This window comes from Brachycentrus maculatus, unplaced genomic scaffold (assembly GCF_059751285.1).
Source record: "Brachycentrus maculatus isolate JH-2025_06_01 unplaced genomic scaffold, ASM5975128v1 h1tg000176l, whole genome shotgun sequence".
In the NCBI taxonomy this organism is placed as follows: Eukaryota; Metazoa; Arthropoda; class Insecta; order Trichoptera; family Brachycentridae; genus Brachycentrus; species Brachycentrus maculatus.
Genome location: NW_028280928.1, coordinates 1603645 through 1621976, shown reverse-complemented (window position 1 = coordinate 1621976; position 18332 = coordinate 1603645). Strand labels below are relative to the sequence as shown.

General features: G+C 29.8%; 1 protein-coding gene across 46 annotated transcripts in view; it reads right to left on the bottom strand.

Moving 5' to 3' along the window:
- LOC148308110 (uncharacterized) overlaps positions 1-18332 on the bottom strand; it is a 595155-nt gene that overhangs the window by 288901 nt on the left and 287922 nt on the right. Inside the window, exon 5 of one of the 46 annotated variants that reach the window (XM_088262282.1) lies at positions 1780-2120. The exons of 43 other annotated variants lie outside the window; for them this stretch is intronic. In XM_088262282.1, the coding sequence (XP_088118408.1) occupies positions 1795-2120 (326 nt within the window). In that variant the 3' untranslated portion in view covers positions 1780-1794. Of the gene's footprint in view, positions 1-1779; positions 2121-11905; positions 12221-14444; positions 15980-18332 lie in introns of those variants that run through there. 2 more of the 46 variants (XM_088262312.1, XM_088262311.1) reach the window with 2 other exon arrangements.

Below are 18332 nucleotides of genomic sequence, written 5' to 3'. Positions count from 1 at the left end.
GCATTGACATTACGACTGATCACACCAAGAAACAACATATAATATGTTGGTCTAAGCATTTTGGTTCACACAGGTACCGAAAATAAGCTGAAAGCCCCTCATATGAGCATTACATTTAATACATCTATTAGCACAGTGTGCGAGAAATCTAAATATATGACGACAGTGTTAAAGAGGAAATTATGTTCATATTACCTTACTGGATGACATTTTGACTTCCCATTTAAGCTTGAACTAAAAATAGATAGTGTAAAGTTGGACGTAAAAGGAAATAAATTGAAAAAACAATATTTTAAAATTTTATTTAATTTCATAACAACTTTCCAACACCATTAGAAAAGCAAACATTCAAAATATATATGAAATAATTAAACATTGTTATTTAATAACGTTAACAAAAATTGTTAAACAATATTTTCATTAGTACAAAACACTGAAGATAGAACTCAAATAAATTGGTTTATATTTATTTCTTACAGACTACATAACATTATTTAAAAATGCATATATATAATATGTATATGTTTCATATAATATGGAAAAATAAATTTAATATATGTACATTATAAAATGCATATTTCTTCATATAACCCTGAATATAAACCCTGTTTTTTTTACACAAAGCTTTTTTAAATTCATGCAAGTTTTAATCAAATAAAATAGTTATTCCATCCGTGAAAGGACATATACTTTAAATGACATTTTATATGTATATAAATATATGTATATGTATATATACATATATATATATATATATATATATATATATATATATATATATATATATATATATATATATATATATATATATATATACATATAAGAAACAATGACTTGGAATACATTATAAGTAAAGTTTAATTACGACACTAATTAATTGATTCTCACATTCAGTATCACAATTGATTAAATATGGAAATGACACATCTATTAGTTCATACATAAAAATAGCGTTTTACCATTTTTTCATATAAACTAGCACCCTTATTTTATAAATTATTATTATTATTAAATAGATTTATAATAGAATTGTCTTTATAAAGCAAGTAAATTAAATGTTCCCTTCCTTAAAAACCCTTCAATCCTTTTCTAATAATATTATGACTCATACAATTTTCAAGCAAGGTATTAAATTATATATATATATATATATATATATATATATATATATATATATATATATATATATATATATATATATATATATATATAAAAATATATATAAACATATAAAATATATAATGTATAATATATTTTACTATCACACGAGTATACCATAAATGTACAATTCTTCTTCCTACATAATACAGTAAAATTAATCTTATTACTTGTCAGGTTTTCATACGTAAATATATTTTTATATACTATAAAGAGTACGTTTGGCGACATACTTTTCTATTTTCAATAGCAAATTTTCACATTTTCTTCGCTTAAATTCATCCCCCACCTTTCTCACCTTTGGTAACTGTTGCGAACGACAATAAGCCTATAAAGCATTAGACAACCACGAGAACGCACCAATAACGATATAAAATAATGAATTTTGATAAATAAGCTGTAAAGGAGATATATAATATTATAATAAAATAAAAATAAATTTATTGTGGATACGTTTATACGTATAGAAACGCCAGGGGTTGATATATCGCTTCGCTATCGCTGTCACATCACGTACATACCCGTCGATTGATTCGACTCCTGTTTTGAACTCTTAGTTTAAAAGCGGGTACTTTATTCAGGCTTAGGGCTTTAAATAACAGGAAGTTAACGATTTTTGCCAGCCCACGATATCTTCTACCAGGGTTTGTTAGAAAAGAACCTAAGTCCCATCGCAGCGTCAAGCAGTGACGGGATAGGCTTCCACGGTTGCCTGGGATCAGGGTAGCTAGGGCTGTCCTTAGCCACATGTCTTGAATAAGAGTAACTAGGGTTATGAGTGTGAACGTCTTTGTGCGACACCACCACATTGTCCTTGGTGTGGACCACCGCCTTGCAGCCCTTGCCTCCGTGGCTGGAGCAAGCCCAGCGGCATCCGCCCACCAGCGACTTTTTGTGAAGATAATAAGTGTACTTCTTGTAGAGTAACAGGGTTGTTCCGGTCCTTGATAAAATGAACCGCGCTGAAAAGAAAAGTAATAAATTAAAACACAGGACTCATTAGAGCAGACAACACATGACCAACTTCAGAATTCGCGACTGCTATTCAAAAACTCGTGAGAGCTACTTACTATGCGGTTGATCTATGATTTAGTATGGAGAGTTATGTTAATGTTTAAAACGACTCACAGCAACACCATACCGATTTGTAACAAAGAAATTCATAATCACAATACACGAGGACATAACAAAATACATGTGGAACCGATAAAAACAAATAAATTTGGAGTAAGGTCCTTAAATTATATTGCCAATACCCAAATTAACCAGCTGCCTGACATGTATAAGATAAAACCCATTCGGGGATCCAAAATAAATGATCTGAGATGGTACTTTATGGAAAGATATACGAGTATATGTAGTGATTAGTCATATTTTATTATTTTACATCATTTACATTTACATCATGTTTTTTACATTTTCTCATTTGTTATATTTTCTCATTTTTTATATTTTCTCATTTGTTATTTAAATATGCTTCCTTACCTTGTGTTTTCTCATTTATTTCTTTTAAATATGCTTCTTGTGCCTATTTATTATACCTGTTTATTGTTTTTATATTTTGACATGTATTAATATTAGTTTTGGTTATTTAAAAAAATATATTTTTTGTTACTTTATTATTTATGTTCCTTATTAATTTTTTGTCTTTAAATTTCACTCTCGAAGACATATCGCTCACTCCTTTCAACAACGTCAAATATCAAAAATCGTCCATTTTCAGGTGTGCATGTTTTCGGAATGTCTAGAAAATATACTATATTCCAGCAAAAGCGGCATATTTTTAACTTAATATTTACCCGCTACAGGGTCAGAAAGTGTTGTTTTTGCATTTTGAAGAAAACGTATTGTTTTATTATTTTTTTAAATATACTTCATATTTTTCAAATGGAGGAAAAACATTCAGGTTTTACCTAAAAAGATCTGTTGCACAGTAAAAAGTTCAATAAGTGGCTTGATATTTATTTTTAATACATTATATTTTATAACTAAAAAAATGATCTCCTGAAAAATCAAGTTTTTTTATAAATGACGTTGTTGAAAGGAGTGAGCGATATATCATGAATGTATGTATGGTTTAGATTTTGGCAGCTTAGCCTAAAAATATATATTTTTAATAAACAACAAAGTCAAATACGTTTTTAAGTACCTTATTTGACCGTTACACTGAATGGTCTTAGTTCTGCACCAATGATGGGTTTTCAGCAAGGATCTTTTGTCTTCTCTCAGACACCCGTATATGAAGGATATGGCAAAAATGGATAACCACAAATATTAAATAACAAGATTTGTAATAAGGGATAAATACTTTTATTTTGTAATAAATAACAGCAAAGAAAACATACGGAACATATTGATTGGAAATACTTCATCAGTTAAACACAAATATGATGCGCAATTAATAAAAGAGAATGCTTTTTCATAAAAAAAGAAAATACAATGTAAAAATTATATGATATATAAAATATTCATGATTGAATTGTAATTATTTGCATTGAAAATAAATCCATTGCTTAATACTTTTTGAAATATTTTTAATAGGAATGATAAAAAGTTGTATATATGCATGGTAAAATAAACGAAGTTAAATCCTTTTATCAATTGATTCGGCGGTTACTTTGTGGTAAAATCTATCAATTTTTGTGTTAAGTTTCACTTAGTAAATACCACATTTTCTTAAAATATATTTACACGCGTTTCGATGCATTCCGCATCATTTTCAGTGTTTGCCACAATAGATCTTAAGAAATAGTGGTTTTTACTAAATAAAACTCAAATTAAAAAGTCAAATCCATTACAAAACAAATAACTATAGACTAATAGTCTTATACACAAAATATATTCCGTGAATTCATTGAATACCGTGAATTCATTGTAACGATTAATTGAAAAGTTTGCACAACTATGAAATTTCCGACTAACCATGATCTAAAACTACTCCATGGTATCTACACTGCTCTCCATAATAGCAATACGTCATTTATAACTATTTCCCATAGTAATTTCTAAGATGAGCGGTAAAGTTTTTTTCCTTTTAGGATTAAATTTCGAGATTCTTCTTTTTCTAATCCTTACAGATCGTAAGTGCATGAAGAACCCTATCGGAACGAATGCGGTGTTAACTTAACCGTTAATTACTTGAAGATAGTTGGAGCCTCTCGAGAAATATTTAAATCTATGTAAAAAAAAAAGTTAATGGTAATTTGCTATTCACCGATTCCTTTAAAATTTTAACGTAACATTTGAATACACGCGTGATTTTATCTATATAAATAAATTAAAAAGTAACAAATATCAACAGTTTTTACAACAATGGCAGAACCATCTGTTGAACGTAACCGCAATGCTAATTATTGATTATGGCGGATAGCGGGCTTATTATTTATTAATTACTTGTATCTTTAAATTAAACTAATTATTGCACGTGTGAGTCCGAAAGGAATCAAAAATATATTACATCGACCCGAGAATGTGGTGGGAAGCCATTTCAATACCTAGACCTCCCAATTCCCTTTTAAAAAAGTTATTCTTCTCTGTTGAAACATTTTAAAAATTTTCTTCTTGCTAGCTCGATTCCAACTTATCGTCTTTGTAAACTGTTGGTATCAGCCCTCCTCGTCCTCAGTTTGTAGGTCCTTCTATCATGGACAACGTCACCTAGGCTACGCCTTCGAATCGTGTTATCTTTCTGTAGGATCCATAAATTCTAGATGTCTTTTGAGGAACGTCCATGGCGATTGCCTGGTTCACAATATGATCAGGTTCTCTGCGTCCTATGTGCCCATACCATCTCGATTACTTTTCCTCCACCTTAATATTGATACCCGATACACTCAAACTTCCACGAATGCGTGAACTCTTTCGGATACTCTAGCTGACCATCAAAGCATCGCATTTCAGCAGTTTTTAATTGCCTAGAGTAGGTGTCATACATCACCCAGCATTCGAAACCATAGAGGAGTCCAGACAGAACAATTGTTTGACATATATAATAAACCATTCTTCAAACTTTGATTATTGCTTTGAATATAGTACTATTATTATTTTTTTTAATCAAAATATTTTTGGGTATATTTACTAACCGATTTATATGATTCATTCATTCGAACCCTTTTCCGCACCCTAATGGTGCATAGGGCACTGCCTCATATAAACGCAGTGTTATCTTGATCGTTAACATATGATGGAAAGCTAATCAGCCCTCCGCTTCAGATACCAGTACAGGGTAATATTGAATAAATATTAGAGTGACAAAAAACTTATGTTTATTTGACCCCCCCCCCGTTGGGAATCGAACCCGGGACCTCTATAACGGTAGCCGAGCGTGCTGACCATTACACTACGGAGGCGGAAGCGGAGGCCAATATATCGTAAATAAAATCCCTGTATAAAATTCACAATTTTTAAATTAAGTCTTCTTTTAATCTCACGTTTCTTCTCTTCAATAGTGCGGGGTGATTGTGATTATCGTTGTACTCTATGACTACACCATGTCGCGTCACAGCCCTAGATTTACACTTCTTCCTGGAGTCGGCCGAACAGCGCCATCTCATCCTGTTGTCATTGTACCTCTTCAGCAGGTAGAATGCGTAATCTCCCAGCATCAGCGTTCTCGTGCCCTTTTTAGAAAATAGAAATTTCGCTGTAAAAAGAATAGGTCAATTATACAGATGAATACAACATCGCTTAATTGCTTACCATGTTAAAGGAATATCACCTTATTACTTACCGTGTAAAATCAATATCCCCTTATAATATACCATATTCAAGCAATATTATATTATAACTTACCATATAAAGGCAATATCACCTTCTTACTTGCCACATAAAAATAATACCATCTTATGATTTCTGATATTAAAGTTATATTATAACTTATATTATATTATAACTTACCATATAAAGGCAATATCACCTTCTTACTTGCCACATAAAAATAATACCATCTTATAATTTCTGATATTAATGTTATATTATAACTTATATTATATTATAACTTACCATATAAAGGCAATATCACCTTCTTACTTGCCACATAAAAATAATACCATCTTATAATTTCTGATATTAATGTTATATTATAACTTATATTATATTATAACTTACCATATAAAGGCAATATCACCTTCTTACTTGCCACATAAAAATAATACCATCTTATGATTTCTGATATTAAAGTTCTTATTGACTGTAATCTGGCGTTAAAATACATTAAATCCACCACAAATCAAGGTTTATCTTGTTAAGGGTTGAATGAAAATAAAATACTCAGTAATGATAAAATAAATTTTACTTGTGATGAAATAAATGAAAAAATTGTATTTTTATAATACAAAGTTAGCAATAAAAAGACAAAACGTATTTTTTTTATTCAAATAAAATTATCACAAGTTGACGCAAAAACAAAAACCACATGTATTTATGATAACATTTTAGTAATAAAAATAGTAACAGTCATAAAATGGCGTAGTACCTTTCCTCAGTAAAAATACTGAGGAAAAAATAAATTAAAATATCAATTGAGTGCCAGTTTTACTCAAATAATTATGGGTAAAAAAAATGTTACAATTTTAACCGTAACAATAATTAATATACATTCCCATTATTTCAATTAAAAAAATCTTACTAAAACAGATTTTGTAATGCGGTAAAATAATATATAAATATTCTTTGGTTATAATAAAGCCATAAAAAATACAAAACAGTAACATATTTATTTACTTCAGTAAATGATTTCAAATTAATAGCAAATACTTATAAAAGTTATAAAAAAGTATAATTTTGATAGGATATTTATCCAACAAAATATTTAATAGATTTATGGTAAGAACCATCTGAAAAGAAGTAAAGGGTATTTGAGAATAATTGTTAATTGAAATTGATTTATATTACAGAAAAAAAAATATATACAAGACATTTCAATGATTCTAAGGAATGTCTTTACCTAATATTACTTATACGATTCATTATGTTAAAACTAAACATATCACCTCCACTAAGTGGAATATCTCCCCAGAGAAGAAATTTAAAAAATATACAAACATAAATTTGACAAACCCCATATCACGCTGATACCGAAATCTCTGGAGGCGGTAAAAGAAAAAGATAAAAACTGCAGAGAGGAAAAAGGGAAGTGCTGTTCCACCAGGACAATGTTGCAGCACTCGAGGTCACTAGGTTAGTGTCAATGGCTGCTATTCACGAAACTGGGTTAGTTAATACCTATGAATTATGTATTAACGCTATTTCCGAAAATTTAACAACCATCGGTGTAGAAATAAATCTAGCATCGCAGGAAGAAATGCGCAGAATTCCAGGGAAACTAAACAAAATTGGTGCAACAATATTTTCTCGACCACTCCAAAATAGGTCAGGGGTGGAGCATATCTATTAACCCTCATATTAAGTAAATTATAAAACTATATAAATGAGCTCAAACTATATTCATTTCGTAAAAAATTAAATCTAGTGTATACCGTCATATTTATATTTTTTTACATAATCGTCTACGAATAATGCAATGGTCAAAAGTACCTACCTAAACATTTTAAGTACTACTTTTTTCTGAGATGTATTTATTTCAAACGCACAATCATTTCCTCTAAAGAGTTGAAGTCTGAGTGTTACTGACAGGATAGCAAGGTAGAGGAAAGGCGATTGAGATGGTATGGGTACATAGAAGGTAGAGAACCTGAACATATTGTAAACCAAACGATTGCCATGGATCTTCCTCGAAAGACATCTAGAGGAAGACCAAAAAATTCAAGGATGCTAGAGAAAGATAACATGATTCGTAGGCATAGCCTAGGTGACGTTGTATATGATAGAAGGACCTGTAACCTGAGTATGAGGAGAGATGACCCCAACAGTCTAAAAAGACGATAAGTTGGGATGGAGCCAGGAAGAAGAAGACAAGATCATATCCTCTAACAACTTTTTCGCTGATTTTCTGACCCGACAAAAAAAAACTTCAGAAAAAAATCTACATTAGAAAATGTAAAGCGACACAAATAGACGTTCAACACGCTGTCTTAGTTAAGTTCCTTCTATTTTCATTTATTCTAAACGCGTAATATAAACAAGGTCTAAGGGACTTTAAGGAACTTTTTTTCTTAAATATTTCGCGATAAAGCTCTATAACGTATTCCTATTACCCATAAAAACATAAAATAACGAAACTATTTATATAAAAAAATACTCAATAAAAAAACATTGAATAATTGGATAATGGAGATGAGTAAATACGAAGTAGATCGTAATATTCGGCTGTGTCATCTATGATTACGTGATTCACAATAGACAAATAAATAACAAATGATTTATCAAACGAGTATTGTAAAATGTACCCCTGGCACGGGAAAACCCAGTGAAGACACATTATTGTAAATTTTAAATTGTTAATATGCCTATAATGAAATAAGTAAACAAACAATGAAATTAAAGAGCAACGATTCAGTGTTTTTTCATGAACTATTCAAATCTAACTGTGCAATGCCAAAACAAATCTTCAGTGACCGTCAAAAAAAAATACTAGGTTATATAATACAAAGAATTGACATTTTATTTATTGTTTCGGCATTTACTTTGTGGTAAGACATGTTAAAATAATTAAAGAAACCAGTTTTTTTTACCACTTGAGTTTATTTATGACTACTAGTCAGAAACTAGAATGAAACTAGTAGTCATAAATAAACTCAAGTGGTAAAAAAGTGGTCAAGTGGTCAAATGGTGTTTTCTGTAATAATTTTAAAGAATTAACCATTATTTTCGTTTAAAATATAACGAATTTGTATTCTATACTTATTTTTTTAAATATATATATAATGTTATAAAATCTTTGGTTTTATGTTTATATGGTATAACAATTTCCATCGAACCCAGTGGAGACACATATTTGTAAATTTTAAATTGTAAATATGCGTATAATGAAATTTAAATAAAAGTAAGTGTGAAAATAAAGAGCAACAATGCAGTCTTTAATTTCACATACTCTTCAAATCTCAATGTGCGATGCAAAAAAATCAGTGATCGTCAAAAAAAAAATGAGGTTTTATAAAGACTTTCATGACAGATGTTTAACAATGCCATAACAAGGCGAAACAATTCAAAAAAGATTCATTTTCAATTGGTCTGGGTATTTGTGATGTATTTTTAACATTTAACTTCCCTTTCCTTACTATCCTACCAGCAGAAAAGCCTCTTAAAGTTGAGGCATTGTGGGTGGTAATTTCTTTACTTTAAAATGTTACAAATTTAATATAAATGTATTTTAATAATAAAATACAATTGGGTAGATTCTAAAAATCAGTGTTTAACTATATAATAAAATAAAACCCTTATCCGCCCCCCAATGGTGCATAGGGCACTGTGTCATATAAACGCAGTGTTATCTTGATCGTTTACACATGAACGAAAGGTGATCAGCCCTCCGCTTCAGGTACCAGTCCAGGGTAATATTGAATAAATATGACAGTGAAAAAATCACTTATATTTATTTCACCCCCCTTGGGAATCGAACCCGGGACCTCCAGAACGGTAGCCGAGCGTGCTGACCATTACACTACGGAGGCAGACAAATTTTAAATTGTTTAAGTATAAAAATCTTAAATTTAAATTAAAATGGAGTTCTACTAATTAAAGGGAAAATCTATATATATAAAGAATTTTCTATTATTTTCTGTTAATACAATGAAATTGTATACTATAATTTTAAAGACTTTTTTAATACAATGTTATGTAATCTTTGGATATAAGTTTATGTAACTATTTCCATCGATCGGATGAGAGTGGACGATCAAACTCTTAAGAATAGTATTGTCGCATGCCACGTGCATTCGAGCCTTACATCCGAACCTTCGCTTGTTACAGTACCATCTGGATATCCCCGTGCGAGATGTTTTATCCAAAATAAAAAGATAGCCCTCATTTTCAATAGAAATTGCACCACGCTTAGAACGAACAAATCGAGCAACTGAAAATAAATTTAAACAAATTATAAGAAGTAAAAGTCAACAAAATATTGAATAAAATATAGAAACTCTAAAAAATACAACAAAACATTAAACAAATATCATGTTGAAAAAGAGAAAAAATAAATAATAAAAGCATTGTTCTTTGTGGTATGGTAATATAAAACTCTCCTTATCATTCATCGTTCACTTTGTATAATACCACTTAAAAACACTGCGTCATGACTACCGGTTTTGAACTAACATTCTATTATCAGGTAAAATGTAGACAACATTTCGCTCACTCCTTTCAAGAACGTCATAAATCAAAAATCGTCAATTTTCAGTTGTGCATGTTTTCGAAATGCCCAGAAAATGTACTATATCCCAGCTAAAAGCGGCATATTTTTAACATAATATTTACCCGCCATAGGGCAGAAAGTGTTGTTTTTGCATTTTGAAGAAAAGGTATTGTTCTATTATTTTTGTAAATATACTAAATATTTTTCAAATGGAGAAAAAACCTTCAGGTTTTACCTAAAAAGATCTGTTGCACAGTAAAAAGTTCGATACGTGGATTGATATTTATTTTTGATATATTGTATTATATTTTAAAACTTTAAAAACGTTCTCCTGAGAAATCAAGTTTTTTGATTTATGACGTTCTTGATGGAGTGAGCGATTTGTCAACAGTCTACATTTGACCTGATGATGTAATGGTTATTCCGAATCTGGTAGTCATGAGGAAGTGTTTTTAAGTAATATTTAACAACGTGAACGATAAGGAAAACGTTAAAATAAAAAATAGTTATATATTTAATATCAACAAGAAGGGCAGGATTGATCACCTTGCCTTCATGCAACTGACGGTCTAGATATCACTGAATCGAAACGATGCAGTGCCCTATGCATCATAAGGCGCGAATAAGGATAATAAGAAAGATAGTGTATTGGATCGGTATTTACTGCGAAAAAATATTCCATTGTAAGTAAAAATCAAAACATGGTGAATGATTTTCTGCATTTTATATTTAACACTATCATTTCAAAATATTTTTTAAAAATATGTCAAGAGATTAAAGTTGTGTTTTGTTTATAGAATAAAGGTGAACGATTTTTTTTTTAAACAATCACAATTTCATTTTATTGTTTTATATTGTTTCTATTTTTCTCGCAGAACTATCTACCACTACGAGTATTGTATGGATATGTACCAATACATAAAAAAACAAAGATTTATTTTGTCAACAAAGTGACAATCATTATATTTATTGAACGTGGTAATATTTTAGGTAGAATAAAAAAATAAAAGCATCAAGAAATGAAAGAGCACAATTTTTTTTACAAATAAAAATAAACAGTTTAAATAATTGATTTATCAAACAAGTAATGCAAAATGTACCCCTGGCACGGGAAAACCCAGTGAGGACAAATTATTGTAAATTTATATAAAAATATATAAAAATTGTTAATATACCCATAATGAAATAAGTAAACAACTAATGAAATTAAAGAGCAACGACGCAGTGTTTTTTGTGAACTATTCAAATCTAATTGTGCAATGCCAAAACAAATCTTCAGTGATCGTCAAAATAATAACTAGGTTATATAATATAAAGAATTGACATTTTATTTATTGTTTCGTCATTTACTTTGTGGTAAGAGATTTTAAAATTATTTTTGAAAAAAACGCTTGTATTTTACCACTTGAGTTTATTTATGACTAATTGTCAACAACTAGTATGAAACTAGTAGTCTAGGTCAATATTTTAGGTAGAATAAAAAATAAAAGCAACAAGAAGTGAAAGAGCACTTTATTTTTTTACAAATAAAAATAAACAGTTTAAATAATTAAAAATAAATTCTAATTGATGGCAAAATTTATAAATTGTTCGTTTCGTGGAATATTCTGAAGCATGGTTCTAAGCAAAACCCAGGACAGTGTCTGCACTGTTTACAGCAAAAAATAGAGTCTTTTCTTTTACGCCATGTATCCCAGCAAACCTTACATCGTTTCCTCTTGGTACTACCTTTATTGTCTTTTTCGCCGAAAGATGGCAAATGCATTTTTTCCGAAGACCGACAATAACGGTGCGAAGGAGGAAGACCAAGCACTACAATAATAAAATAATAACAATAAAATACTGAACTCGGTTGTCACGGCGAGGTCGTGATATATAATGTCAAGCTGGCGACACTGACGAGTTTCATCATTATAAATTTCACTTTAAAAAATGTACGCAGTTTCGCCTTGCATACATAATGACACTATTTTTCCAAAAGTCCGCTCACTACAAAATATTATGACAGAATTCATCGTTAGAGGGAGTTTATATTATTTTTACAGTAATACGTATATATGTAAATATATACGTATTACTATATATACATATATATATATATATATATATATATATATATATATATATATATATATATATATATATATATATATATATATATATATATATATATATATATATATATATATATATATATATATATATATATATATATATATATATATATATATATATATATATATATATATATATATATATATATATATATATATATATATATATATATATATATATATATATATATATATATATATATATATATATATATATATATATATATATATATATATATATATATATATATATATATATATATATATATATATATATATATATATATATATATATATATATATATATATATATATATATATATATATATATATATATATATATATATATATATATATATATATATATATATATATATATATATATATATATATATATATATATATATATATATATATATATATATATATATATATATATATATAAGCAAAAACAATAAAGCTCTCATTACAGAGACTTCAAAAGTAGTTAAAAAATGGGCTAAATTATCTTTTATAGGGGATAGTAGTAACAGAATCGGAAAACTAGCGAACAAAGATGAATGTTCAATAGCCTTTTATAATAATTCAAATCTGGGGAAAATACTAATTAATAATAAAGATAAAAGGGAAAAAGAAACAAATTCAGGCTCATATTTATTAAGTTGTGGATCATGCAGTGCTGAATACGTGGGGCAAACAGGACGATCGTTTAAAATAAGAATAAACGAACATGTCCAAAGTTGGAGAAATAAAAAAAGAAAACTCCACTTTTGCAAACCACTTGATAGAGTCAAATCATGATTTCGATAAAAATGTTAATGTAAAAATCTTACACAAATGTAGTAAAGGTAAAAAATTAGATAGGCTCGAAATTTTGGAAATAAATAGATTAAAAAATTGTCATAATAAATACATATTAAATGATCAAGTAACACACATTCATTCTCCCTTACTTTACCCATTAGAAAAGAAACAATAGATGCCTTAACTTTACCCATTAGAAAAGAAACAATAGATGCCTTAATGTCTTGTCGATAAGAAATGACTGCCGGGAAATTTACATTTCAGAGAACTTCGGACTCCCCCCGGACAACCACAGCTTAGTGGAAGGAGCCGTCAACCAGCATTTCCTGATACCTCGTTACATAATTTAAATTCATTTACAAAAAATGCAAATCTATTATAACTTTATATAAAATCGTGCTTTCAATACAAAAAAACCTTTATAAAAAATATTTTAAATATCATACAATACTTAAATTCACTCAAATTAAATTAATTTCTCATAAAATTATATCAAATCATGGTTATCAACTCCTGCCTTCTTTTATATATAACATAACAATTTGTATAGCCTCTCACCAGTCTGATGATGTCGGTAACGACGAAACCCGGTCGCTGGTCAAATAAAAAAGTGGAAAAGCTAAAAATATTGGTTTTAATCTAATAATAAATTAAAAATGCTATTCCATCACGAAGTGTCAGTGGATAATATAAATCTATTAAAAAACATTTAATATTGTCATTCCTAGGTTTGAAAAATAAATTAAATTTATGTATTAATTTTTAAATCAAACACAGATTTTTTGAGGCCACTAAGTTGTATTTTATTAAAAATCTCATAAAAAATATCGTTACAATTGTTCCGCCTAATTATGGCATTTTCAAACGAATGTGAAGATTAAATGGACTGACGGTACTTATGTAGCCTTATGTAGTTAATATTCACATTCGTTTGAAAATGCCATCACTAGGCGAAACAATTGTCACAATATTAATTTTAATGTGTTTTTTTAATTCAACTTAGTAGACTCAAAAAATCTGTGTTTGATTTGAAAATCAATACAAATATTAAAACGGAGTTCTACAAATTAAACGCCAAATCAATAAATAATAAATTGAATGGTGAATAAAAATGCAAGTCGATTAATAAAAACAAATTTATTCAAACATCAATTGAATACGCCATTTTATGGCAATTTAACAGCACATAACATATATTTATTTACGTTGTCTGTCAATAACTTGACTTTTTTTTTGTTTTCTTCGAACAATCTAGGACACCACACAATATAATATTACACATCGCTCACTCCTTTCAAGAACGTCATAAATCAAAAAACTTGATTTTTCAGGAGAACGTTTTTAAAGTTTAAAAATATAACACAATATATTAAAAATAAATATCAAGCCACATATTGAACTTTTTACTATGCAACAGATCTTTTTAGGTAAAACCTGGAGGTTTTTCCTCCATTGGAAAAATATTTAGTATATAAAAAAAAAATTAAACAATACCTTTTCTTCATAATGCAAAAACATCATTTTCTGCCCTATAGCGGGTAAATATTAAGTTAAAAATATGCATCTTTTTCTGGGATATAGTACATTTTCTGGGCATTCCGAAAACATGCACAACTGAAAATTTACGATTTTTGATTTATGTCGTTCTTGAAAGGAGTGAGCGATATAACATAATGCACTCACAGAGAACATATAAAAATTTCATTAAATTTTATTTTGTACTTTGGTGTAAATAAAGATTAGTTAGTCATCACAGTTATCGTAATGTTTATTCAATAAATATTATTTTTTAACGAAAAACAAAAAAAAACTATAGAATATCTGAAAACTTTGTCAATAAACTATACATTTTATAACCTATGCTTAAGTGACTAGAAGTTTAAAGTCGGGTCACTTCTTCATGCCGCCTCATTCGAGTAATCTTCAGTTTTAATTCAAAAATCTCATTCCGCACACACTGGCGTTATGTATAGTCTTGATCGACAGCTGCAGTTGACTTGCAGTGAAGCGAGAGAGATTTATGTATTAAAATTACAGAATGCCCATCTAGGGCAGCATGAAACAGTTGAACTCGACTGTTTCAAGAGTTATCTTTAAAAACAAAAACATTACCTTATAAAAATATTTTTCTCACATAACAATACAGTGGAACCTCTCATAACGAGCATTATTCGCTTCAGAATGTAACTCGTTAGGCGAAACATTTTTTGTTTTGACTTGGCGCGGAAGTCCCGCATCACAAGTGAATGTCGTGAAAAAGGGACTTACCCTTTTTCTGTGACTCGCTATGCGAAATTTTGCTCGTTAAATGGAACAACTGTTTAACTTTTTTGTGTGTTATACGAATTACTCGTTATGAGAGGTGCTCGTTATAAGAGGTACAACTGTATCTTGAATAACATATGATAATTAATGTTTTTTCAGCACTTCCAGAAAAACTCTTGACGTGGAAAAATCTTGGCATTTTCGTGCTTGGCGGTTTGCATATGCCTTATCAGGATATGTATCTTGGACACCATCTGACTTTTGCAGAACTTGCAGAAGACCCTGCTGTCGTTTCCATTGACTCTCTGGATCCAGTCTTGAAATCTTTCGTCTTTAAACCATTCATTGCGTATCTTTTGCAAGCCTCTGTGGCGCCAATGTCTGTTAACTGGAATGTTAAATTATGACGCATTTAGCATTCGTTTCTAATTATTCTCCTAACCCTTATCCGCACCCATATGGTGCATAGGTCACTGCATCGTATAGAATAAATTTTATCTTGATCGTTAAATACACAAAGGAAAGGTGATCGACCAGTCCAGGGTCAATTAAAAAATATTAGACTGAAAAATCAGTAATATTTATTACGACCCTCTTGGGAATCGAACCCGAGACCTTCAGTATGGTAGCCTAGCGCGCTAACCACTACGCTACGGAGGAGGACTTAAATTCATTTCTAATACTAAATATTGTGTTTCAAAATTTTTTTGACATCTCGGTACCTCTAGAAGAAGAATATGGAAGTCGAAGTATTTACAGGGCATATGACATGTCAAATCAAAGAGATTTTTGGAGTCTACTAAGTTGTATTTTATTGTTAAAAAATATTTCAAAAAATATTGTGACAATTTCAAACGAATGTGAAGATTAAATGGACCGTCAGACCTTGTTTTTTAACAATAAAATACAACTTAGTAGACTCAAAAAACTGTGGCAGATTTAACAATTAAAACATAAGATAATATATGACGTAAATATTTATCTATCTTAGATCGGGGACAACACTTATACGACAGAAAATGTAATAAAAAAATATTATATTGTAACAGCCGTCGCTGTTTGTTAGTAAAAATACTTAATGTTTGTATCACAAGGTTTATTTCACAACACCAGCGCAATACGATTTTATGTATGATCTACATTGGTCTCGATCCAGGGAAGAAGTGCGGGCTGCCAACGGTTGTTTTCTAGTACACGTGCTCCAGGCAACCTGGCGGGCATCCATTGGCTGACATCATTCCCCACTCCTTGACATCAATATTGCCATGTTACATTATTACATTAAGTAATTTTTTGAGTAACTATTTGATCATTTCATTTTTATGAAAACTCCGGCCTTGGTTCGGTAATATTTGGGCGGTTCGTGTATGTGATCATTTTCTAAGGATACCACGTACTCCATCCTGGTAAATGCGGAAGCTTTGCACCGGAACTTATCGTACGAAGAACATCGCCATCTTATATCGAGGCCTCTTTTAATGGTATGACGATAGTAGGTGTACCCCTGACACATCAACAACGCTTTACCGTTAGGCTTCTCGATATATTCGGCAAGAAAAAACTCTGTAATTAGAATAGAAACAATGTAAAAATAGGCATAATCAATTCCATAGCGTAACAGACAAAAAATAAAGTAAAAGAAAGGCAATTGAGATGGTATGGGCACATACGACGCAGAGAACCTGATCATATTGTGAACCAGGTAATCTCCATGGATAACACACTCCTTGAAAGCATTTTAGCTTCTCATATGAAGAACACTGCCATCTCAAGTCCTGACCCCTGTAGGCGGAATGCCGATAATAAGTGTAACCCTGACAAAACAAAAATTGTCTACGATTAGTCCTCTTAATGTATTCGGCAAGAATCAACTCTGTAATAAGAAAAGAATAAAAAACTTAAATATGTAAAACGTCTTGGTCTTTTTCTCTTGTACTTATTATTATTTTACCTTGTACCAGTATAATATATGGACCCAAAGTGTGCTGGGTCGAGCGGCCGACTGTACTGCTTTTTTTCCACACAATGTGTCTTTGAAAGCATTCCAGTATATGTGTAAGAATCCCTCATCCGTGGATTTACCTTTTATTTGTAAGCAGGATACAAAAAAAAGAAGAAAAAGAAACAAATAAAAAAACGTCGCGTTGACTACAAAAAAAGCATGATAGATTACAGTACAAAACTTTACAGTACAAAAAAGGCAAACTAAAAATTTCATATAAAAAATTTACTTACAATTTACTAGAAAATGATGTGAAATGCATCGAAACACGAGTCACAATAGATTTAAAGAAAAGTGGTATTTACCAAGTAAAACTTAAATATGAAAAAAATGGATAGATTTTACAGCAAAGTGACTGTCGAAACAATTAATGGACATTTTCTGGGAATTCCGAAAACATGCACGACTGAAAATTGACGATTTTTGATATATGACGTTGTTGAAAGGAGTGAGCGACATATACCTAGCAAACTTTAGAAAATAAGACTAGTTTTCAAACAATTGGGAAAAATTAAATAAAAAAATCATAGTCTGTAATAAAAGATGTGTTTAATCGTCAGCTTTACCATATGTAGTGAAATCGTTCATCACAACATTTTCTTGGGAGGTTCGTGTTATTAAAAATCCTATCGTAATTATTTGCATTGAAACAATAAAAAACAGCTTATCAAACGAAAAAACACCCAAATGCAAAAGTGACATGGATGGCATTAAATAATCTTTATTTTCAAACATTTTT